The 26,541-nt window shown below is 36.9% G+C and overlaps 1 protein-coding gene across 1 annotated transcript in view; it reads left to right on the top strand.

The window, feature by feature from the left end:
- The window catches only part of LOC119264276 (collagen alpha-1(IX) chain-like), an 83,046-nt gene that overhangs the window by 246 nt on the left and 56,259 nt on the right, over positions 1–26,541 (top strand). The window contains exons 2-4 of the mRNA XM_037542536.1: positions 14,663–14,745; positions 19,760–19,831; positions 22,898–23,027. Of these exons, the coding sequence (XP_037398433.1) occupies positions 14,685–14,745; positions 19,760–19,831; positions 22,898–23,027 (263 nt within the window). The 5' untranslated portion in view covers positions 14,663–14,684. The remainder of the gene's footprint in view (positions 1–14,662; positions 14,746–19,759; positions 19,832–22,897; positions 23,028–26,541) is intronic.

Genomic DNA, 26,541 nt, shown 5'->3' with positions numbered 1-26,541 from the left:
TGCACTTTGAACAAACACCACTATCATTATGACTATCGTGGAGGTGGTCTAAACTAAACATGCCACACTCTGAACAAGAGAAAAACCCAGCAGTAGCCATGACAAAAAGCACTCGCCTTGTTTCAGTTGAAATTAGAAACTAACACAAACCAAACAGCAGCAGCAAACAGCTAATCCAGCAAACCTGTGGAAGAAGTCTGTAAAAGTGAGCTAAGAGTGGATTAATAGGGGGTAGAGCAAAGTGGAGGCAGGCTAAAGGTGGATTAGTAAGTATGAAGGGTGAAAGAGGAAGAAAACAGGGGTAAATGTAGAAATTGAAGTAAATTAAAGAGAGCTAGCAATCAGCACACCACCAGCACAGCAGCATCCTCTCTGTCTCTGACCTGAAAGGCTGACGGAACTGATAGGGAGTTTTTGTTCATCCTTAACGAGGTTGAAAGGGATTTTTCCGGAAGCCCTTTTTCCTTTGTGCTGCTCTTATTTTGTAAAACTCTGCCTTCTTGAGTGAAACGAGCAGATCGCGCTAAGAACTGTGACACACACACACTAATGTCTGCAGTCTTTACATGTATAAAGTGTTTTGGAGCTGTGTATGAGCAGTGTGTGTGCGAGGGTTTCACCCCTACAGCCCCCTCTGTGGTATTGCCATAGGATCATCTATTACCCCCCCCCCTCTCTCTCTCTCTCTCTCTCTGCTCTCTCTCTCTTCTCTCTCTCTCTCTCTCTCTCTGCCTCTCTCTCTCTCTCTCTCTCTTTCTCACTGTCTCTATCAGTCTGTTATTAAATGTGAGTCAGGTGTTGCTGCCTCACAGTCTAGCAGCTGTGTGGCTGTGCGTGTGTGTGTGTGGTGTGTGGTGTGGTGTGTGTGTTTGGCAGTGCAAAGCTCTGATTTGCGTAATTAAGACAAATGATGAGAGAGAGAGAGAGAGGGGAGAAAGGAGAGAGAGAGAGAGAGAGAGGGGGGGGGAGAAGGGAGAGAGAGGGGGGGGGGGGGAGAGAGAGAGAGAGAGAGGGGAGAAGGGAGAGAAAGAGAGGAGAGAGAGAGAGAGAGAAAAGAGAGAGAGAGAGAGAGAGAGAGAGAGAAGGAGAGAGAGAGAGAAGAGAGAGAGAGAGAGAGAGAGAGAGAGAGAGAGAGAGAGAGAGAGAAGCATAAGAGAGAGAGAGAAAGAGACAAGCCCCTCCAAACCTCATACACCGGGGGCTATGACATATGTGACAGGCTGGTAAACCACACACACACACACACACACACACACACACACACACACACACACACAACCACACACACACACACACACACACACGCTGTACCCAGCCAACCATACAATAATGTCCACAACAATGCACTGTACAGTGTAGTTTAGTGATGTAATTTAATGTCTATATTCATGCTCTGTACAGTGTAGTTTAGTGATGTAATTTAATGTCTATATTCATGCTCTGTACAGTGTAGTTTAGTGATGTAATTTAATGTCTATATTCATGCTCTGTACAGTGTAGTTTAGTGATGTAATTTAATGTCTATATTCATGCACTGTACAGTGTAGTTTAGTGATGTAATTTAATGTCTATATTCATGCTCTGTACAGTGTAGTTTAGTGATGTAATTTAATGTCTATATTCATGCTCTGTACAGTGTAGTTTAGTGATGTAATTTAATGTCTATATTCATGCTACTGTACAGTGTAGTTTAGTGATGTAATTTAATGTCTATATTCATGCTCTGTACAGTGTAGTTTAGTGATGTAATTTAATGTCTATATTCATGCTCTGTACAGTGTAGTTTAGTGATGTAATTTAATGTCTATATTCATGCTACTGTACAGTGTAGTTTAGTGATGTAATTTAATGTCTATATTCATGCTCTGTACAGTGTAGTTTAGTGATGTAATTTAATGTCTATATTCATGCTCTGTACAGTGTAGTTTAGTGATGTAATTTAATGTCTATATTCATGCACTGTACAGTGTAGTTTAGTGATGTAATTTAATGTCTATATTCATGCTCTGTACAGTGTAGTTTAGTGATGTAATTTAATGTCTATATTCATGCTCTGTACAGTGTAGTTTAGTGATGTAATTTAATGTCTATATTCATGCTCTGTACAGTGTAGTTTAGTGATGTAATTTAATGTCTATATTCATGCTCTGTACAGTGTAGTTTAGTGATGTAATTTAATGTCTATATTCATGCTCTGTACAGTGTAGTTTAGTGATGTAATTTAATGTCTATATTCATGCACTGTACAGTGTAGTTTAGTGATGTAATTTAATGTCTATATTCATGCTCTGTACAGTGTAGTTTAGTGATGTAATTTAATGTCTATATTCATGCACTGTACAGTGTAGTTTAGTGATGTAATTTAATGTCTATATTCATGCTCTGTACAGTGTAGTTTAGTGATGTAATTTAATGTCTATATTCATGCATCTGTACAGTGTAGTTTAGTGATGTAATTTAATGTCTATATTCATGCACTGTACAGTGTAGTTTAGTGATGTAATTTAATGTCTATATTCATGCTCTGTACAGTGTAGTTTAGTGATGTAATTTAATGTCTATATTCATGCTCTGTACAGTGTAGTTTAGTGATGTAATTTAATGTCTATATTCATGCTCTGTACAGTGTAGTTTAGTGATGTAATTTAATGTCTATATTCATGCTCTGTACAGTGTAGTTTAGTGATGTAATTTAATGTCTATATTCATGCTCTGTACAGTGTAGTTTAGTGATGTAATTTAATGTCTATATTCATGCACTGTACAGTGTAGTTTAGTGATGTAATTTAATGTCTATATTCATGCTCTGTACAGTGTAGTTTAGTGATGTAATTTAATGTCTATATTCATGCTCTGTACAGTGTAGTTTAGTGATGTAATTTAATGTCTATATTCATGCACTGTACAGTGTAGTTTAGTGATGTAATTTAATGTCTATATTCATGCTCTGTACAGTGTAGTTTAGTGATGTAATTTAATGTCTATATTCGTGCTCTGTACAGTGTAGTTTAGTGATGTAATTTAATGTCTATATTCATGCACTGTACAGTGTAGTTTAGTGATGTAATTTAATGTCTATATTCATGCTCTGTACAGTGTAGTTTAGTGATGTAATTTAATGTCTATATTCATGCTCTGTACAGTGTAGTTTAGTGATGTAATTTAATGTCTATATTCATGCTCTGTACAGTGTAGTTTAGTGATGTAATTTAATGTCTATATTCATGCACTGTACAGTGTAGTTTAGTGATGTAATTTAATGTCTATATTCATGCTCTGTACAGCGTAGTTTAGTGATGTAATTTAATGTCTATATTCATGCACTGTACAGTGTAGTTTAGTGATGTAATTTAATGTCTATATTCATGCTCTGTACAGTGTAGTTTAGTGATGTAATTTAATGTCTATATTCATGCTCTGTACAGTGTAGTTTAGTGATGTAATTTAATGTCTATATTCATGCACTGTACAGTGTAGTTTAGTGATGTAATTTAATGTCTATATTCATGCATCTGTACAGTGTAGTTTAGTGATGTAATTTAATGTCTATATTCATGCTCTGTACAGTGTAGTTTAGTGATGTAATTTAATGTCTATATTCATGCTCTGTACAGTGTAGTTTAGTGATGTAATTTAATGTCTATATTCATGCACTGTACAGTGTAGTTTAGTGATGTAATTTAATGTCTATATTCATGCACTGTACAGTGTAGTTTAGTGATGTAATTTAATGTCTATATTCATGCTCTGTACAGTGTAGTTTAGTGATGTAATTTAATGTCTATATTCATGCTCTGTACAGTGTAGTTTAGTGATGTAATTTAATGTCTATATTCATGCATCTGTACAGTGTAGTTTAGTGATGTAATTTAATGTCTATATTCATGCTCTGTACAGTGTAGTTTAGTGATGTAATTTAATGTCTATATTCATGCTCTGTACAGTGTAGTTTAGTGATGTAATTTAATGTCTATATTCATGCTCTGTACAGTGTAGTTTAGTGATGTAATTTAATGTCTATATTCATGCACTGTACAGTGTAGTTTAGTGATGTAATTTAATGTCTATATTCATGCTCTGTACAGTGTAGTTTAGTGATGTAATTTAATGTCTATATTCATGCTCTGTACAGTGTAGTTTAGTGATGTAATTTAATGTCTATATTCATGCTACTGTACAGTGTAGTTTAGTGATGTAATTTAATGTCTATATTCATGCTCTGTACAGTGTAGTTTAGTGATGTAATTTAATGTCTATATTCATGCTCTGTACAGTGTAGTTTAGTGATGTAATTTAATGTCTATATTCATGCTACTGTACAGTGTAGTTTAGTGATGTAATTTAATGTCTATATTCATGCTCTGTACAGTGTAGTTTAGTGATGTAATTTAATGTCTATATTCATGCTACTGTACAGTGTAGTTTAGTGATGTAATTTAATGTCTATATTCATGCTACTGTACAGTGTAGTTTAGTGATGTAATTTAATGTCTATATTCATGCTCTGTACAGTGTAGTTTAGTGATGTAATTTAATGTCTATATTCATGCACTGTACAGTGTAGTTTAGTGATGTAATTTAATGTCTGTATTCATGCACTGTACAGTGTAGTTTAGTGATGTAATTTAATGTCTATATTCATGCTCTGTACAGTGTAGTTTAGTGATGTAATTTAATGTCTATATTCATGCACTGTACAGTGTAGTTTAGTGATGTAATTTAATGTCTATATTCATGCTCTGTACAGTGTAGTTTAGTGATGTAATTTAATGTCTATATTCATGCTCTGTACAGTGTAGTTTAGTGATGTAATTTAATGTCTATATTCATGCTCTGTACAGTGTAGTTTAGTGATGTAATTTAATGTCTATATTCATGCATCTGTACAGTGTAGTTTAGTGATGTAATTTAATGTCTATATTCATGCTCTGTACAGTGTAGTTTAGTGATGTAATTTAATGTCTATATTCATGCTACTGTACAGTGTAGTTTAGTGATGTAATTTAATGTCTATATTCATGCTCTGTACAGTGTAGTTTAGTGATGTAATTTAATGTCTATATTCATGCACTGTACAGTGTAGTTTAGTGATGTAATTTAATGTCTATATTCATGCTCTGTACAGTGTAGTTTAGTGATGTAATTTAATGTCTATATTCATGCTCTGTACAGTGTAGTTTAGTGATGTAATTTAATGTCTATATTCGTGCTCTGTACAGTGTAGTTTAGTGATGTAATTTAATGTCTATATTCATGCATCTGTACAGTGTAGTTTAGTGATGTAATTTAATGTCTATATTCATGCCTGTACAGTGTAGTTTAGTGATGTAATTTAATGTCTATATTCATGCTCTGTACAGTGTAGTTTAGTGATGTAATTTAATGTCTATATTCATGCCTGTACAGTGTAGTTTAGTGATGTAATTTAATGTCTATATTCATGCCTGTACAGTGTAGTTTAGTGATGTAATTTAATGTCTATATTCATGCATCTGTACAGTGTAGTTTAGTGATGTAATTAATGTCTATATTCATGCTACTGTACAGTGTAGTTTAGTGATGTAATTTAATGTCTATATTCCATGCTCTGTACAGTTGTAGTTTAGTGATGTAATTTAATGTCTATATTCATGCACTGTACAGTGTAGTTTAGTGATGTAATTAATGTCTATATTCATGCTCTGTACAGTGTAGTTTAGTGATGTAATTTAATGTCTATATTCAGTGCTACTGTACAGTGTAGTTTAGTGATGTAATTTAATGTCTATATTCATGCACTGTACAGTGTAGTTTAGTGATGTAATTTAATGTCTATATTCATGCACTGTACAGTGTAGTTTAGTGATGTAATTTAATGTCTATATTCATGCACTGTACAGTGTAGTTTAGTGATGTAATTTAATGTCTATATTCATGCTCTGTACAGTGTAGTTTAGTGATGTAATTTAATGTCTATATTCATGCTCTGTACAGTGTAGTTTAGTGATGTAATTTAATGTCTATATTCATGCACTGTACAGTGTAGTTTAGTGATGTAATTTAATGTCTATATTCATGCACTGTACAGTGTAGTTTAGTGATGTAATTTAATGTCTGTATTCATGCTCTGTACAGTGTAGTTTAGTGATGTAATTTAATGTCTATATTCATGCTCTGTACAGTGTAGTTTAGTGATTAATTTAATGTCTATATTCATGCTCTGTACAGTGTAGTTTAGTGATGTAATTTAATGTCTATATTCATGCTCTGTACAGTGTAGTTTAGTGATGTAATTTAATGTCTATATTCGTGCTCTGTACAGTGTAGTTTAGTGATGTAATTTAATGTCTATATTCATGCACTGTACAGTGTAGTTTAGTGATGTAATTTAATGTCTAATCTTCTGCACTCGTACAGTGTAGTTTAGTGATGTAATTTAATGTACTATATTCAGTGCTTACTGTACACGTGTTAGTTTAGTGATGTAATTTCAATCGGCTATATTCAGTGCATCTGTACAGTGTAGTTTAGTGATGCTAATTTAATGTCTATATTCATGCCTCCGTGTACTCAGTTGTAGGTTTAGTGATGTAATTTAATGTCTATATTCATGCATCTTGTTTACAGTCGTAGTTAGTGATGTAATTAATGTCTATATTCATGCTCGGTACATGTGTTAGTTTAGTGATGCTAATTTAAGCTCGTCTATTTCATGCACTGTACAGTTAGTTTGTTAGTTAGTGATGTTAATTTACTGTCTATATTCATCGCTCTGTACAGTGTAGTTAGTGAATGTAATTTAATGTCTATATTTCATGCACGTACAGTGTAGTTTAGTGATGTAATTAATGGTCTATATTCATGCATCTTGTACAGTGTAGTTAGTGATGTAATTTAATGTCTATATTCATGCTCCTGTACAGGGTAGTTAGTGATGTAATTTAATGTCTATATTCATGCTCTGTACAGTGTTAGTTTAGTGATGTAATTTAATGTCTATATTCATGCACTGTACAGTGTAGTTAGTGATGTAATTTAATGTCTGTATTATGCACTGTACAGTGTAGTTGTAGTGATGTAATTAATGTCTATATTCTGCTCTGTACAGTGTAGTTTAGTGATGTAATTTAAGGTCTATATTCATGCACTGTACAGTGTAGTTTAGTGATGTAATTAATGTCTATATTCATGCTCTGTACAGTGTAGTTAGTGATGTATTTAATGTCTATATTCATGCTCTGTACAGTGTAGTTTAGTGATGTAATTTAATGTCTATATTCATGCACTGTACAGTGTAGTTTAGTGATGTAATTTAATGTCTATATTCATGCTCTGTACAGTGTAGTTTAGTGATGTAATTTAATGTCTATATTTATGCACTGTACAGTGTAGTTTAGTGATGTAATTTAATGTCTATATTCATGCACTGTACAGTGTAGTTTAGTGATGTAATTTAATGTCTATATTCATGCTCTGTACAGTGTAGTTTAGTGATGTAATTTAATGTCTATATTCGTGCTCTGTACAGTGTAGTTTAGTGATGTAATTTAATGTCTATATTCATGCACTGTACAGTGTAGTTTAGTGATGTAATTTAATGTCTGTATTCATGCACTGTACAGTGTAGTTTAGTGATGTAATTTAATGTCTATATTCATGCTCTGTACAGCGTAGTTTAGTGATGTAATTTAATGTCTATATTCATGCACTGTACAGTGTAGTTTAGTGATGTAATTTAATGTCTATATTCATGCTCTGTACAGTGTAGTTTAGTGATGTAATTTAATGTCTATATTCATGCACTGTACAGTGTAGTTTAGTGATGTAATTTAATGTCTATATTCATGCACTGTACAGTGTAGTTTAGTGATGTAATTTAATGTCTATATTCATGCTCTGTACAGTGTAGTTTAGTGATGTAATTTAATGTCTATATTCATGATCTGTACAGTGTAGTTTAGTGATGTAATTTAATGTCTATATTCATGCACTGTACAGTGTAGTTTAGTGATTAATTTAATGTCTATATTTATGCACTGTACAGTGTAGTTTAGTGATGTAATTTAATGTCTGTGTTCATGCTCTGTACAGTGTAGTTTAGTGATGTAATTTAATGTCTATATTCATGCACTGTACAGTGTAGTTTAGTGATGTAATTTAATGTCTATATTCATGCTCTGTACAGTGTAGTTTAGTGATGTAATTTAATGTCTATATTTATGCTCTGTACAGTGTAGTTTAGTGATGTAATTTACTGTCTATATTCATGCTCTGTACAGTGTAGTTTAGTGATGTAATTTAATGTCTATATTCATGCACTGTACAGTGTAGTTTAGTGATGTAATTTAATGTCTATATTCATGCTCTGTACAGTGTAGTTTAGTGATGTAATTTAATGTCTGTGTTCATGCTCTGTACAGTGTAGTTTAGTGATGTAATTTAATGTCTATATTCATGCTCTGTACAGTGTAGTTTAGTGATGTAATTTAATGTCTATATTCATGCTCTGTACAGTGTAGTTTAGTGATGTAATTTAATGTCTATATTCATGCTCTGTACAGTGTAGTTTAGTGATGTAATTTAATGTCTATATTCATGCACTGTACAGTGTAGTTTAGTGATGTAATTTAATGTCTATATTCATGCTCTGTACAGTGTAGTTAGTGATGTAATTTAATGTCTATATTCATGCTCTGTACAGTGTAGTTTAGTGATGTAATTTAATGTCTATATTCATGCACTGTACAGGTGTAGTTTAGTGATGTAATTAATGTCTATATTCATGCTCTGTACAGTTGTATTTAGTGATGTAATTAATGTCTATATTCATGCTCTGTACAGTGTAGTTTAGTGATGTAATTTAATGTCTATATTCATGCATCTGTACAGTGTAGTTTAGTGATGTAATTTAATTGTCTATATTCATGCTCTGTACAGTGTAGTTTAGTGATGTAATTTAATGTCTATATTCAGTGCATCTGTACAGTGTAGTTTAGTGGATGTAATTTAATGTCTATATTCATGCTCATGTACAGTGTAGTTTAGTGATGTAATTTAATGTCTATATTCAGTGCTCTGTACAGTGTAGTTTAGTGATGTAATTTAATGTCTATAATTCATGCATCTGTACAGTGTAGTTTAGTGATGTAATTTAATGTCTATATTCATGCTCTGTACAGTGTAGTTTAGTGATGTAATTTAATGTCTATATTCATGCTACTAGCAAGTGTAGTTTAGTGATGTAATTTAATGTCTGTATTCATGCTCTGTACAGTGTAGTTTAGTGATGTAATTTAATGTCTATATTCATGCTCTGTACAGTGTAGTTAGTGATGTAATTTAATGTCTAGATTCATAGCACTTACAGTGTAGTTTAGTGATGTAATTTAATGTCTATATTCATGCTCTGTACAGTGTAGTTTAGTGATGTAATTTATGTATATATTCATGCACTGTACAGTGTAGTTTAGTGATGTAATTTAATGTCTATATTCATGCTCTGTACAGTGTAGTTTAGTGATGTAATTAATGTCTATATTCATGCACTGTACAGTGTAGTTTAGTGATGTATTTAATGTCTATATTCAATAGCTACTGTACAGTGTAGTTTAGTGATGTAATTAATGTCTATATTCATGCTCTGTACAGTGTAGTTTAGTGATGTAATTTAATGTCTATATTCATGCATCTGTACAGTGTAGTTTAGTGATGTAATTTAATGTCTATATTCATGCTCTGTACAGTGTAGTTTAGTGGTGTAAATTTAATGTCTATATTCATGCACTGTACAGTGTAGTTTAGTGATGTAATTTAATGTCTATATTCATGCTCTGTACAGTGTAGTTTAGTTGATGTAATTTAATGTCTATATTCATGCTACTGTACAGTGTAGTTTAGTGATGTAATTTAATGTCTATATTCATGCCTGTACAGTGTAGTTTTAGTGATGTAATTTAATGTCTATATTCATGCATCTGTACAGTGTAGTTTAGTTGATGTAATTTAATGTCTATATTCATGCTACTGTACAGTGTAGTTTAGTGATGTAATTTAATGTCTATATTCATGCTCTGTACAGTGTAGTTTAGTGATGTAATTTAATGTCCTATATTCATGCACTGTACAGTGTAGTTTAGTGATGTAATTTAATGTCTATATTCATGCACTGTACAGTGTAGTTTAGTGATGTAATTTAATGTCTAGTATTCATGCATCTGTACAGTGTAGTTTAGTGATGTAATTTAATGTCTATATTCATGCTACTGTACAGTGTAGTTTAGTGATGTAATTTAATGTCTATATTCATGCTCTGTACAGTGTAGTTTAGTGATGTAATTTAATGTCTATATTCATGCTCATGTACAGTGTAGTTTAGTGATGTAATTTAATGTCTATATTCATGCATCTGTACAGTGTAGTTTAGTGATGTAATTTAATGTCTATATTCATGCTCTGTACAGTGTAGTTTAGTGATGTAATTTAATGTCTATATTCATGCATCTGTACAGTGTAGTTTAGTGATGTAATTTAATGTCTATATTCATGCATCTGTACAGTGTAGTTTAGTGATGTAATTTAATGTCTATATTCATGCATCTGTACAGTGTAGTTTAGTGATGTAATTTAATGTCTATATTCATGCTCTGTACAGTGTAGTTTAGTGATGTAATTTAATGTCTATATTCATGCTCTGTACAGTGTAGTTTAGTGATGTAATTTAATGTCTATATTCATGCTCTGTACAGTGTAGTTTAGTGATGTAATTTAATGTCTATATTCATGCTCTGTACAGTGTAGTTTAGTGATGTAATTTAATGTCTATATTCATGCTCTGTACAGTGTAGTTTAGTGATGTAATTTAATGTCTATATTCGTGCTCTGTACAGTGTAGTTTAGTGATGTAATTTAATGTCTATATTCATGCTACTGTACAGTGTAGTTTAGTGATGTAATTTAATGTCTATATTCATGCTCTGTACAGTGTAGTTTAGTGATGTAATTTAATGTCTATATTCATGCTCTGTACAGTGTAGTTTAGTGATGTAATTTAATGTCTATATTCATGCCTCTGTACAGTGTAGTTTAGTGATGTAATTTAATGTCTATATTCATGCTCTGTACAGCGTAGTTTAGTGATGTAATTTAATGTCTATATTCATGCACTGTACAGTGTAGTTTAGTGATGTAATTTAATGTCTATATTCATGCTCTGTACAGTGTAGTTTAGTGATGTAATTTAATGTCTATATTCATGCTCTGTACAGTGTAGTTTAGTGATGTAATTTAATGTCTATATTCATGCTCTGTACAGTGTAGTTTAGTGATGTAATTTAATGTCTATATTCATGCACTGTACAGTGTAGTTTAGTGATGTAATTTAATGTCTATATTCATGCTCTGTACAGTGTAGTTTAGTGATGTAATTTAATGTCTATATTCATGCACTGTACAGTGTAGTTTAGTGATGTAATTTAATGTCTATATTCATGCACTGTACAGTGTAGTTTAGTGATGTAATTTAATGTCTATATTCATGCTCTGTACAGTGTAGTTTAGTGATGTAATTTAATGTCTATATTCATGCTCTGTACAGTGTAGTTTAGTGATGTAATTTAATGTCTATATTCATGCACTGTACAGTGTAGTTTAGTGATGTAATTTAATGTCTATATTCATGCACTGTACAGTGTAGTTTAGTGATGTAATTTAATGTCTGTGTTCATGCTCTGTACAGTGTAGTTTAGTGATGTAATTTAATGTCTATATTCATGCACTGTACAGTGTAGTTTAGTGATGTAATTTAATGTCTATATTCATGCTCTGTACAGTGTAGTTTAGTGATGTAATTTAATGTCTATATTCATGCATCTGTACAGTGTAGTTTAGTGATGTAATTTAATGTCTATATTCATGCACTGTACAGTGTAGTTTAGTGATGTAATTTAATGTCTATATTCATGCTCTGTACAGTGTAGTTTAGTGATGTAATTTAATGTCTATATTCGTGCTCTGTACAGTGTAGTTTAGTGATGTAATTTAATGTCTATATTCATGCACTGTACAGTGTAGTTTAGTGATGTAATTTAATGTCTATATTCATGCACTGTACAGTGTAGTTTAGTGATGTAATTTAATGTCTATATTCATGCTCTGTACAGTGTAGTTTAGTGATGTAATTTAATGTCTATATTCATGCACTGTACAGTGTAGTTTAGTGATGTAATTTAATGTCTATATTCATGCTCTGTACAGTGTAGTTTAGTGATGTAATTTAATGTCTATATTCATGCACTGTACAGTGTAGTTTAGTGATGTAATTTAATGTCTATATTCATGCACTGTACAGTGTAGTTTAGTGATGTAATTTAATGTCTATATTCATGCTCTGTACAGTGTAGTTTAGTGATGTAATTTAATGTCTATATTCATGATCTGTACAGTGTAGTTTAGTGATGTAATTTAATGTCTATATTCATGCACTGTACAGTGTAGTTTAGTGATTAATTTAATGTCTATATTCATGCACTGTACAGTGTAGTTTAGTGATGTAATTTAATGTCTGTATTCATGCTCTGTACAGTGTAGTTTAGTGATGTAATTTAATGTCTATATTCATGCTCTGTACAGTGTAGTTTAGTGATTAATTTAATGTCTATATTCATGCACTGTACAGTGTAGTTTAGTGATGTAATTTAATGTCTATATTCATGCTCTGTACAGTGTAGTTTAGTGATGTAATTTAATGTCTATATTCATGCTCTGTACAGTGTAGTTTAGTGATGTAATTTAATGTCTATATTCATGCACTGTACAGTGTAGTTTAGTGATGTAATTTAATGTCTATATTCATGCTCTGTACAGTGTAGTTTAGTGATGTAATTTAATGTCTGTGTTCATGCTCTGTACAGTGTAGTTTAGTGATGTAATTTAATGTCTATATTCATGCTCTGTACAGTGTAGTTTAGTGATGTAATTTAATGTCTATATTCATGCTCTGTACAGTGTAGTTTAGTGATGTAATTTAATGTCTATATTCATGCTCTGTACAGTGTAGTTTAGTGATGTAATTTAATGTCTATATTCATGCACTGTACAGTGTAGTTTAGTGATGTAATTTAATGTCTATATTCATGCTCTGTACAGTGTAGTTTAGTGATGTAATTTAATGTCTATATTCGTGCTCTGTACAGTGTAGTTTAGTGATGTAATTTAATGTCTATATTCGTGCTCTGTACAGTGTAGTTTAGTGATGTAATTTAATGTCTATATTCATGCTCTGTACAGTGTAGTTTAGTGATGTAATTTAATGTCTATATTCATGCTCTGTACAGTGTAGTTTAGTGATGTAATTTAATGTCTATATTCATGCTCTGTACAGTGTAGTTTAGTGATGTAATTTAATGTCTATATTCATGCACTGTACAGTGTAGTTTAGTGATGTAATTTAATGTCTATATTCATGCTCTGTACAGTGTAGTTTAGTGATGTAATTTAATGTCTATATTCATGCACTGTACAGTGTAGTTTAGTGATGTAATTTAATGTCTATATTCATGCTCTGTACAGTGTAGTTTAGTGATGTAATTTAATGTCTATATTCATGATCTGTACAGTGTAGTTTAGTGATGTAATTTAATGTCTATATTCATGCACTGTACAGTGTAGTTTAGTGATTAATTTAATGTCTATATTTATGCACTGTACAGTGTAGTTTAGTGATGTAATTTAATGTCTATATTTATGCACTGTACAGTGTAGTTTAGTGATGTAATTTAATGTCTATATTCATGCTCTGTACAGTGTAGTTTAGTGATGTAATTTAATGTCTGTATTCATGCACTGTACAGTGTAGTTTAGTGATGTAATTTAATGTCTATATTCATGCTCTGTACAGTGTAGTTTAGTGATGTAATTTAATGTCTATATTCATGCTCTGTACAGTGTAGTTTAGTGATGTAATTTAATGTCTATATTCATGCACTGTACAGTGTAGTTTAGTGATGTAATTTAATGTCTATATTCATGCTCTGTACAGTGTAGTTTAGTGATGTAATTTAATGTCTATATTCGTGCTCTGTACAGTGTAGTTTAGTGATGTAATTTAATGTCTGTATTCATGCACTGTACAGTGTAGTTTAGTGATGTAATTTAATGTCTGTATTCATGCACTGTACAGTGTAGTTTAGTGATGTAATTTAATGTCTATATTCATGCTCTGTACAGTGTAGTTTAGTGATGTAATTTAATGTCTATATTCATGCTCTGTACAGTGTAGTTTAGTGATGTAATTTAATGTCTATATTCATGCTCTGTACAGTGTAGTTTAGTGATGTAATTTAATGTCTATATTCATGCTCTGTACAGTGTAGTTTAGTGATGTAATTTAATGTCTATATTTGTGCTCTGTACAGTGTAGTTTAGTGATGTAATTTACTGTCTATATTCATGCACTGTACAGTGTAGTTTAGTGATGTAATTTAATGTCTATATTCATGCTCTGTACAGTGTAGTTTAGTGATGTAATTTAATGTCTATATTCATGCTCTGTACAGTGTAGTTTAGTGATGTAAACTGCATTAACACACTGCACAGTCCAAATTACTTGCCCATAGTAACAACTCAGCAAATGTAGTGCACAGTCAAACAATCAGCTGTTCTCTCTCTCTGTCTCTCTCTCTCTCAGGTCGTGGGTGTGTCAGAGGGTGATGATGGGGTTTGTAACCCGTTTGGTGCTCCTCGTGATGCTGTGTGCTCCTGCTCTTGCACGTAAGTCACCTCTACCAGGTTTTTAACATCCTTTCGCTGCTCTAACAGCTACAGTTCATCATTTTGCAGACAGTTTAAAGCAATGGCCAAGAAATCTCTCCATTGGTTAGACATTCAGAAGCTGGAGTGAAGACCTAACCTGTCAGATTAACCACCAACATAGATTAACCAGGTTTCATCCAGTCAAATGCACTGGAAACACACGGGTATTGTGAAAGTTTAAAGGATAAGAATGCAGAAAGGATAATGAAGGCCTGTCATGTGTACAAACAAGTTTAGTGTTAATAACAGTATAGTGTGCCGGTCTGCTGTCAGGCTCAGTGTTTCTAAATCAGGGTGTTACTGTTGTGCTGGGCTGTTGCTCATTGACTCTAATGCTGACGGCTCCACTGGACAGAAATAGCCCCTGCGTCGTACTGTAAGATTATGACAGATAATCTTTCTCCTGATGATTTGTCAACTCGATAAGCCCTGAAACGGCGACAGGGAAAGCTCAGACAGGCCGTGCTGCTCTCTAACTGTTCTACTGTTCATGCATGTTTCACAAAGGCCTTCCTTCTTACATAATACAGGCTTTTCCCTCCTGTAAGGGTTTTGTGGCTTTAATGGAGGTTGGTGGTCCTGCCGCAGAGCACAATCTGGCTGTAATCTCACTTACAGCACCTTCAAAATGCACTGTCATGTGTTTTTAAGCACAGATGTAGGCACAGAAATGCACGAAGAGCTGACTGACTTCCCCACAACCGCTAAATGTTCACATTTTTAACAAGCTGTTGGGATCTGGTCCCCACAAAGGCATGAATACACACACAGAGCTCAGCAGTGTGGCTACTGGTGCTGTGTCTGTACCTCATTTGCACTAATGGGTGGCTTTTAACTGGCTTGCTGTGGGCATGTGCGGATTAAACCACTCGCTCTGGTCGGGAGGACGCGAAGGCCCGTAAAGATGAGGTGGAAAAGCCGTTTTTTTTTTCTTTCCTGTTTGTTTACTCCAGGCTGTGAAGCCTGTGAAACAGTTCCAGATGTGTTTTCGTTCACACTGCATCACTGTAAAACGCTGGCAACTGTGTGGACTCTCAGAAAGCTGTCAGATGCCATTTCATCAGTTTTAGTTAGAGCCTTTATTTTTCCTCTCTGGGGTGGAAACAAGAAATCTGTGTCATCCTGTAATCTCTCATTAGTGGTCAGTTGCAAGGTGGGTGTTTCTAATAAAGTGGCCAGGGAGTGGAAGTACAAGGTAGATGTTTCTAATAAAGTGGCCAGGGAGTGGAAGTACAAGGTAGATGTTTCTAATAAAGTGGCCAGTGAGTGGAAGTACAAGGTAGGTGTTTCTAATAAAGTGGCCAGTGAGTGGAAGTATAAAGTAGGTGTTTCTAATAAAGTGGCCAGTGAGTTGAAGCACAAGGTCGATGTTTCTAATAAAGTGGCCAGTGAGTGGAAGCACAAGGTCGATGTTTCTAATAAAGTGGCCAGTGAGTGGAAGCACAAGGTCGATGTTTCTAATAAAGTGGCCAGTGAGTGGAAGTACAAGGTAGATGTTTCTAATAAAGTGGCCAGTGAGTGGAAGTACAAGGTAGATGTTTCTAATAAAGTGGCCAGTGAGTGGAAGTATAAAGTAGGTGTTTCTAATAAAGTGGCCAGTGAGTGGAAGTATAAAGTAGGTGTTTCTAATAAAGTGGCCAGTGAGTGGAAGTATAAAGTAGGTGTTTCTAATAAAGTGGCCAGTGAGTGGAAATACAAGGTAGACGTTTCTAATAAAGTGGCCATGGATGAAAGGGTCAGTGATTATGGGTCCAGCTCTGTTCAGAGGGACGGTGGTCAGCTCCCTTCGTTTTGTTCTTCTATAGGCCTGTTAGAAGCTCGAAGTGTTCTAGCTTGAATAAATCACAGAACATGACAGAGGCTAAATTGATCTCCTCTATCTGCGCTAAATCTCCGAGGGCCTTTGCAGAAAATAAAAAGCGCCACCGTTTGATTGATAGTTGTCATATCTGTTTTCTCCCAGTGAGCTGACAGATTAACGAAGACGAAATAGTCTCGCAGCGCCTGTCAGGCTGACCTTCTCAGGCTGAGCTTCCCTGCATGGACAAAAAGACGTGCAGTGTAACTGGGGCTTCCTGAAAGCCCCTGTCACACAGCAATCAATAATCAATTCCTCGGTGCTCGGCCCTGTAAACAATACGCGTCTTTTGCATAAAGGGATCGTCTGAATGAACATTGATGATCAACAAGAGCCTTTATCCACTGTTAGCCATGACAGCACAGGGTTTTCTGATTTAAAGGCACGGAAAGCCCCCTTTCGACGATGTGTCTTGAAGAGGGGAGGAGCTTCTGAAAAACTCCATGTGCTTTTGGGTGGGCACATGAGGGTGGGCTGTTTAAAATGTTCTGCACATATGTAATGCAGAAAGAAGCCCGATGCTGCCTGTTTTGTTTAGCCTCTATTTCAGTGGATTACTTTAACGCTTTGGTGGGTTCCCAGTGGTTTTATGATGCATGTGTGCAGTGCATGCTGGGTACTGTAGTAAGGGAACACCGATGAATGAATTCGATCTATTCAGTGCCCAAACCTGGATCACACTGCCCAACACAGTACCCAACCAAACAGCTTCAGCCCTCATATAACCTGCAAAAATGAACATCACATACTTGAAAATGCAACGAAAAAACCTTTACTTACTGTTTTAAGCCCAGCTATGCATGAGCAAAGCATGATGGGAGTCAAAGCATGTTCGGACGTCACTGGTTCTTTCAAAGTTTGCGTATGATTCAGTTGCTGAGTTGTAAACAGAGTCGTTCAGAGTGGTTTGGTGTGAAATGGATCATTTCAGAACTTACTTACTTACTTAACTTACAGACCTAGATTTCCTTACAGTGGTGCTGATAGGAACCAGACATCACAATGTCTACAACACAAATACAGACATTTTATTTACTGTCCAAAACCGCCAGTGAACCTGCACATGTCGTCTGAGTGTTGATAATGGTGAAATGATGGTACATCTGAAGAGCTATGCTTTCTTCAGGCACTATTTTGCCTTAAAACGCCCTGCATGTATCCCTCCACCACAAATATAGTTCATAAAAATGAATAGATATATTTATTTTAGGCCAAAACCTTATTTTAAAACAGTGTCTCAGACATCAGGCAGTGAAGTCATAACTCAGACACACACACACACACACATTTTCTAAGCCGCTTCTCCCTCAGGGTCGCGGGGGAGTGCCAGAGCCAATCCCAGCGGTCTGAATTCATAACTATTTCATGTAATAAGTTTCTGTGAGGGAGCTTTTAGAGGGGAACATCCGGTTCCCATCACCACCACTGTGAACACTTCTGACTCAGTGAGTTTCTCTAGAACAGAACATTTCACACCAAACCACTCTGAACGCCTCTGTTTACACCTAAAACATTAAATTATACAGATTCGTTTTTCAAAAAATGATGGAATTCTCCTTTAAGGCGAGCGAGTTTCTGCTGTTCAGCAAAAGCAGTTGGACTGAGTGTCTTTCAGTGACGATTTGCATCCGCTAGCATTGACACGGTACAGTACGAGTCTTCCAAAGGCCTGCTGGAAGAGCTGCATGGACAAAGTGGACATGATCATGGGCTTAATCTGGATTTATCAGTGATTTGAGAATAAGCCAGAGTGACAGAGTGGTCTCTCTTTACACACTCTTTATATCAGCAGTGCAATGATCATGGTTTTTTAACGGCTGATTTCTGATTTCGCTACAGCCAATAGGCCTATAGACCAAGTCAGAGTGTTACTACATATAACAGTTGGCCACACTTCTGGGTGGAACACTCTGGAAGCAGTTCAATTCACAATAAGGCAAATTGGTCTCGTCAGAGTCTAATAAAATGACCATAAAATCCTTCGCTGTGGTCATTATAATGGTTCCAGTTGTCTCTCAAGCAGGTGGGAGATGAACTAGAACTAGAACAATGCGTCCTGTAGGTTTGTGTTCGGGTCAGTTCTTGTGTCTGTGCGGTGGGGAAACTCCCTTATGAAGCGAAGGCTTCTATTAAACAGTGTAATGAAATGTGCGGCTGGTGAAAGTTGATGATTATCCAAGATAGTCAGAGGTCCACAGAGGTCCAGTGGTCCACTTAGAGCAAAGTACGTTCCCTTCATTTCTTTCTTTCAGTATTCTTTATAAAGTGGTATATAATTAGAATCCAGCACATTGTCAGCAACACATACACATCTTCTAAGCCACTTCTCCTTCTGGGTCGCTGGGGGTGCCAGAGCCTATCCCAGCTGTCATCGGGCAGAAGGCAGGATAGACCCTGGACAGGGTACCAGTCCATCGCAGGGCAGACAGACACATTCACACCGAGGGGCAATTTAGCATGTCCAGTTGGCCTGACTGCATGTCTTTAGACTGTGGGGGGAAACACACGGAGACACTGCATACCCTGGTCACCCGGCCGGGGAATCGAACCCAGGCCCTTCTTGCTGTGAGCCGACAGCGCTACCCACGGCATCGTTGGAAAGGTCTTCAATAAAATGATTCATCATTCATCCTCATCATTCATTTTGTGTCTCTCAGTTGTTTATAATATTTTTCTTACCTTATTTTCCAAAATAAAAGACACTGTGATTTAAAACTCTCTTGTTTATTAGAAGGTTGCATGCAGGACAATAATCTGGGTGGCAAACAGTCAGTGTGGTGCCGACCCCATCAAGCCACTGTACTAATATATGCTTGTTATCTGGGACAAAAATGACCCACGTACTTTCGTGAAGTTCTGTTAGATTTGCTCATGTTTGTGATAATTCTAATCAAAGTTTACCTGTCACTAAAATGTGTATTCGCACTAAAAACAGTCATTTACTGACTACTTGCCATAACAGAGTCGCATTGCTTTCACAGCTGTTCTGTAGAAATACAGGAGGTTACTGTATTTTAATTACAGCTCTCTACTGTGACTGTACAGCCGAATAACAGCTACATCACAGTAATCTTATGTATGATTACAGTAACAAATGCCTGTTTCCTTTTCCAGAGCTGGATCTCAACCGATTAGACGGCGACACTGTGTGCCCAACCATGAGAAATGGACAAGATGACCTTCCAGGTAAAACCAAGAGATTTTAAAAATTATACAACACAAGTTATACAGAAGGCTTTTAAGTGACTGTCCTCGATTCATTCTCCAAACATCGGCAGAAGGATGTGCAAACAGATTTTTGATCGTAAATACCATGCGCCCCTGCTGGCTCAACGTTCTGACGCTTTTTATCGGGTAAAGATGGATATAAATTGTTTTCAAACGTGCCAAATAAGCCAGTGCTGCTTTGGGCAGACAGCAGGGACACTTCATGCTCAGCAAGATTTTAATTGGTTGCCATTACGTTGGTTTTAGAAAGACGTGGCGGTTAAAACCGCCAAATCACTCTCACGTGTTGCTCGGCGTGTTGGCTAGAAAGTGTAAGCGGAATTTTGGGGGGGGTGGTGGTGGGGGGTCTGCACCTGGCTGTTGTAAAACAAACACATGTTTACATTATTACACTCCCCACTGAGTCCACAGTTCTGTACAGCTAGCGTTTGATATGAGGCCTTTTCTTTGAATAGTCACGTAAAGTGTCTTATTAAAGTGGTAATTACGACGCTCTGAGGAAATAGCTAGGAAAGTCTTCTCTTACTGTACATTTGCATGTGGGGTCACTGTAGCTTGGTAAAATCCCTGGACACTTGATCAGTGACTTGATTTCCCGTTGAATTCAGTGGTAGCTCAGCTCACAATGCAGTCTGACGGACGTCAGTTCAGCTACAGAGCCTAATCTTCTCAGTTGTCGCATTTAAGTGCCTAAACTTGACCAGTAGTGCACTTTTTCCCAAGAACTGTCCTACAGTGAGGGAATCCTAAACTAATCAAACCCAGTCTTTGTATAAAAATTGGTTGACTGGATTAAAAGAAGCAGTCCCATTTCTCGATGTTTGGTTCCTCCCAGTGTTCTTCGTCCTTCACTTATGTAGTTTTTCCTTTTGAGTCTTGGGCCCAGTCCCATTTTTTATTTTTACCCCCACCCCTTGTTTTCGAGTGTCATCTTGCCACCTTGGAACTGAGGTACAAGGAGTAGTGGTTGAAACCTTCCTTATGAAATGGGACCCTTAAATAAAGAAGAAAGTGACTTCATTAACAGCTCCTAGCGCTGCTCTGCTGGCGACCCTGCCCGTCTGCAGTGATAGCAGAGGAGGGGAAAGCTCAGCTCCTCATTGCTGGGCTTTAGTTGCATTTAGGGACACATTAAAGGGGCAATTATTTATTATCACCCACCACTAATTCTTAAGTAAAATGAAATCACATATTCACCAGCTTTGAGTGTCAGAACTGCTGGACTGGAAATTGACATAGTTAGCTGCAGAGACATCAACGTACCACTAGTTGTGGTGAAGAAAAGGACCACAATACATTGAAACAGCATTAAACGAAGGTAATTCAATGGTTGTCGTCATTTTTTAATGAAGTGAACGCTCACATATGTGGGTTTCTTTAGTCTCTTGTGCTCCATCTTGTAGCTTTTTTCTTTTTTTCTCACAACACTTTGCCCTGCCCCTCTATCTCAACAACAATCGGGACGTCCTGCCCCTAGACATGAATATGCAAGGAGGGGCAAGGGGTGAAAGAAATATCATATCATGTCTATTGAAAGAAAAACACGTATCTTCATTTCTGTCTATATTTATTTCTCTACATCGTTTGAGCTCGGCAGCTGCCCTTTACATGGTGGACAATTTCATGATGAACAGACTAATAGCAACGCTCCAAAATCCCTTTCAATAAAAGCTCTTTTAATTAACCTGCTCAAACATTAAAGAGCCGTTTTTGCCATATTCTGTAAAATTACTACTCTGAAGTCATTTGTTTAACTTTGGACAGTGAAGATATGGAAATGGTCGGATTTCTGGACGTTTTTGCAGAATGACTTTGTTCCTGGATAGACAATCATTTTCCTGGACAATCCAAAGGAGTCCTGTATGTGTGGCAAACCTTCACATATGTGTCAATGTTGGTGTGCTTACATAAAAACCATCCATCCATCCATTTTCCAAGCCGCTTCTCCGTCAGGGTCGCGGGGGGGCGCTGGAGCCTATCCCAGCAGTCTTCGGGCGGAAGGCAGGATGCACCCTGGACAGGTCGCCAGTCCATCACAGGGCAGACAGACAGACACAGACAGTCACTCACACCTAGGGGCAATGTAACATGTCCAATCGGCCTGACTGCATGTCTTTGGACTGTGGGAGGAAACCGGAGAACCCGGAGGAAACCCACGCAGACACGGGGAGAACATGCAAACTCCACACAGAGAGGACCCCGGTCACCCGGCCGGGAAACATAAAAACCAGTCCAGTACAAATGATTAATTACTTCTCTCAATCTGTAATGGGATTACTTTCCTCACCACTATCTGTCAAAAGTCATCTCTATTTTCTCTATATAAGTCTGTACCGACTGGGAAATACAGTTGGGGGTAAACGTGTGGGCGCCCCTGGTCTTAAGTCAAAACAAGGTAACACATGCTTTGCAGAGAACAAGCTTAAATCTCTATTTTCTGCAATTTTAGTGCACAATTTGTATTTTTGGGATGTTTAATGGCACAGCAAGCTGAAGTCTGCAGTGTTTTGACCTGCGAGGCCTGGAGCCTGACAAGTGAACTGCGCTGACCAGCCACTTCATTATGGATGCTTCCTTGTATCTACACTTATCCATTTTATCACCTCCACTTACCATAAACTCCAGCAGCCGTGTTTGATCCACTCATACCAGCACAACACACACTAACACACCACCACCACGTCAGTGTCACTGCAGTGCTGAGAATGACTCACCACCCAAATAGTACCTGCTCTGTGGTGGTCCTGTGGGGGTCCTGACCACTGAAGAGCAGGGTAAAAGGGGGCTAACATAGTATCAGAGAAACAGATGGACTGCAGTCTGTAACTGTAGAACTACAGAGTGAAACTATATGGTCAGTGGAGATACAAGGAGGTGGACAATCACTTAGACACAGCCTTAGAGATATGTTAAGTAATAGGTAAGTCTTATTAAGTCTATAATGTGATGTATGTTCGATTGTGTGTGTGTGTGTGTGTGTGTGTGTGTGTGTGTGTGTGTGTGTGTGTGTGTGTGTGTTGGCAGGGTTTGACCTGATCACGCAGCTCCAGTTGGATGTAATTCCCATGAAAGGCGTGAGGAAGGTGGAGGGGTCCACTCCCACTCAGGTGGCGTACAGACTGGACCGAGATGCCAACTTCCAGATTCCAACAAGGTAAGACACAGACATGTGGGGGTGGGGGGCCGGCGGCTGAGATAGCATATACAGTTGTGTGTCAAAATTTTGGCACCCCCTGGTCAAACGACGTTACCACACTCTTCTGCACATTTACTGCTTATTTGCTGAATTTAATGTAATGTAAAATAAAAACAAAACATGAAATGGCCTGTGCAAAAGTCATGGCACCTTTTAGATTTGATGTGTTACCCTCTGTTAAGCTCAGTCAATAAACAGATATCCATCTTCATTCTTTTCCATGTGGATATGATACCACTTTTAAAATGAAAATATTAGTCCAATAATTAGAATGTCTATAACAGAAGGTAAGATGGAGGGCAGAAGACCTCACCACAGGCCAGATTGTGGTATGAGAAGACAACTAAGGTATGCTCATGTAGCTGGCCCAGCGGCTCTGGTGCATAGCCAACTGTCTCAGCTGTCTTTTAGCATACAAGTGTGTCATTTTAGCCCATTTTAAGCTCAATTTGATCAAAGTTGACTGTATATCAGAGTCGGTCCAATATTTAGCTTGAATAGCTGTCATTTGCTGTGCAACGGGGGAAGCGATGCCAGATCAACTGCCTAAGCCAGCTCCAACTGAGCGGTCAGATGATCAAATGGATTTCTGACACAAATTATGGCCACTTTTCTCACAGTGGGAGAAGATCTCACAAACCAGTTTCACAGACTTGCACTTGAACTGCAACCACTGTGGCTCACAGAGGCAAAACGTTGACCTTTGCTTTACTAAAGTCCATATATGACCATTTTGCTTTGTCTGCTAGGCTGAAATTAGTGTGAACATGTTGATTTAACTTGTCTTTGTAAAACAGGCTGTAGAGAGACTATATTGTCTTACCAATCTAAATATAGCTCCGTTACTCAGTGTGTTTGCTCAGTACTCTGTAGCGATGTTTACATGCAGCCTAATAATCCTAATCTTTGCGTGTAGACACAGCCGGTTTTGTATGATTGTTGCATGGATCGCATTGTGTATGCCTGGACTTACTGGACAAACTTTATGCAAATGAGCTGAGCAATCAGTTTGTTGATATGAGGCACGGAAACCGCTTGAGGCAGAACCCGTAATCAGGTTACACATACACATCAAGCGGGAGATCATTACAGCGGCTGAAGAAAAAATGGATAGAAGTGGGAGATAATTGCATTTTCTGAAGTACTGAAGTTTTAAAAACAATATTAGGCTGTTTAAGAGCATAAAACTAGCCTAGAACTCCTACTTGTTCCTCTGCAACTCTCTGCCCCGGAGGCACACTTTGCCTCTTTGGCAATTTTCTCTGTGATTTTTATCCCTGTAATTTTGCAATTAAGAAAATTCCCTGCAAAGGTCACCCAAGCGTCTTCCTCCTTATGACGAGCAGGATGTGCTCTTTAACTAATTGCTGTTAAAAGCGCATACTGAAGAACTTTGGGGCCTAAAGTCATTTTGAGTGCTGACCCACAACAAGAGGGCACGATATGTGGCCTGTGCTTTTACTCCAGAGACAGCACCGTCACTGAAACTGTCAGTAATATCCTCATATGTGTTATTGTTTACTCTAAGTAAACCTTCTCAGGCCTTAAAGGGCATATATTTAATGTGGTATGTAAACACTGTTGAAGTTTAGAAACGTCTAGTTCACTCCTGTTATACATAGATGGAAACGAAACAGCAAAAAACAGCCCAGTTTGGAATTTGCTGTGGTTGTGATGTCACAAAAACCAATACATTTACAGACATTAGTATATAAAGGTTTGCACGTCCTGGTCAAATGCCATGTTTTGTTGATTTTCTAAGTGAAAATGAGTTAATTCATCCTCACACTTCCGTACATTTTAGTGCACTCTTTTCTGTGTATTTGCTGAATTTAACATTTTAGGGGGAATATGGAACATGAAATGTGGCCTGTGCAAAAGTTGTGGCACACTTTTAAAAAATATTTTAAAGTGTGCAAAGATCAGTAATTGCTCACTAAAACTTTCAGAGAAAAAAAATCACTTGACCTAAGGGTGCCAACATTTTTGCATATGAGCGTCTATCTTATATGCGCTTATAAACGTTTGGCCCCACCCACTTACAATGTTCACGACACAGGGCAGTCAATCAGAACAGAGCTCATTTACATACGTTTAAAGGCACAATGACCAAAACAGCCTGTTTAATTCTAAACAGTAGGGAGAGACTGGAAAATGTGATGGGGCTCCCGAGAGTCACAGCCGTGTAAACTTTGGCCCCTATCATGAGGAGATTGCGAGTTTGATCCCCAGTGATGCAACAGCTATCTGTGGCTGGGAGTCACTCTCTCTGGTGGGTATGATGGCCCCCCTCTCCTCCCCTCATCTGCGATGCTAGCCAGTGCAGGCATTTGTCAGCTGATGTACCAGAACTGCTGATTAGTGTTCTCCTCCAAGCGTGTTTTGCTGTCCAATGGTGTTTTGTTTTCAGGAGGTAGAAAAGAAGTGGTGACTCAGAGGAAGCCTGTGCTACCTTTCACCCTCCTAGCACTGGTAGTGTCATATAACTGGGGGAATCATAACTAGTGGGTGAAATATGACTAAAATTAGGGAGAAAATTGGGAAAAATAAAAAAAATGTGAAAATGCATTATGACATTTTTTGGTACATAAAACCACACAAATGTCATAAGTGGGCCTCAAGAAGGAACATATAGGATATGGGGCTTTGGGATAAGATAAGATAAGATAAGATAAGATAAGACAAGATAAGATAGCTTTTTTGTTACTGTACAAGCAGTCATTAGGAGATACTTAATGAAACATAAAACTATAAAGTATAAAAGTATAAACATTCTAATAGACTAAAGATGCAAAAAAATAAAATTGAATGTAATATAAAATATATACACAGAATAAAGTGTGCATAAAAGAAGTGTCCATATAATATTGAGTGTCCGTAAAAGAATAAAGAGTCCATAAAGGAATAAAGTGTCCAGTACTGCAGTTGAAGGAGTCATGAAATAAATAATTATTGCACTTAAAGGGGGGAAATAAATAGGAAAAGTCACAGCACTGAGATATTTTATTGCACTGAAGAGTAATAGTACAATAATAGAAAACAGTCGCAGTGGTTAGTACACAGTACAGTCAGAGTCAGTAGAAATGGAGTGCATGTAGACCAGCATGTGCAGATGTGTGAATGTGGTAGTGTAGCTGAGGCCCAGTACAGTTATAGTGGTGTTGTTGACATACAGAGTGCTGTGTGTTCAGCAGTGTGACAGCAGTGGGGTAAAAACTGTTTTTCAGCCTGGCTGTTCAGCATACAGGGCTCTGTAGCACTGGCCAGATGGCAGAGGAGTGAAGATGCTGCGTCTGGAGTGGGGCGGGTTTCAGCAGATGTTCATGTTGGGTTCTGTAAATCTCTTTTGGTGGTGGAAGCTGTGAGCTGGTGATCCTTTAGGCTGTTTCAATGATGCACTGGAGGGCCACTGAAGGGATGGTGACGGTTTTGTTTCTGTCTCCTGACGTCCGAGATCAGCTAATTTGTTGTC

Source organism: Pygocentrus nattereri, chromosome 11, assembly GCF_015220715.1.
Source record: "Pygocentrus nattereri isolate fPygNat1 chromosome 11, fPygNat1.pri, whole genome shotgun sequence".
Lineage (NCBI taxonomy): Eukaryota > Metazoa > Chordata > Actinopteri > Characiformes > Serrasalmidae > Pygocentrus > Pygocentrus nattereri.
This window is presented reverse-complemented; position numbering and strand designations above follow the sequence as displayed.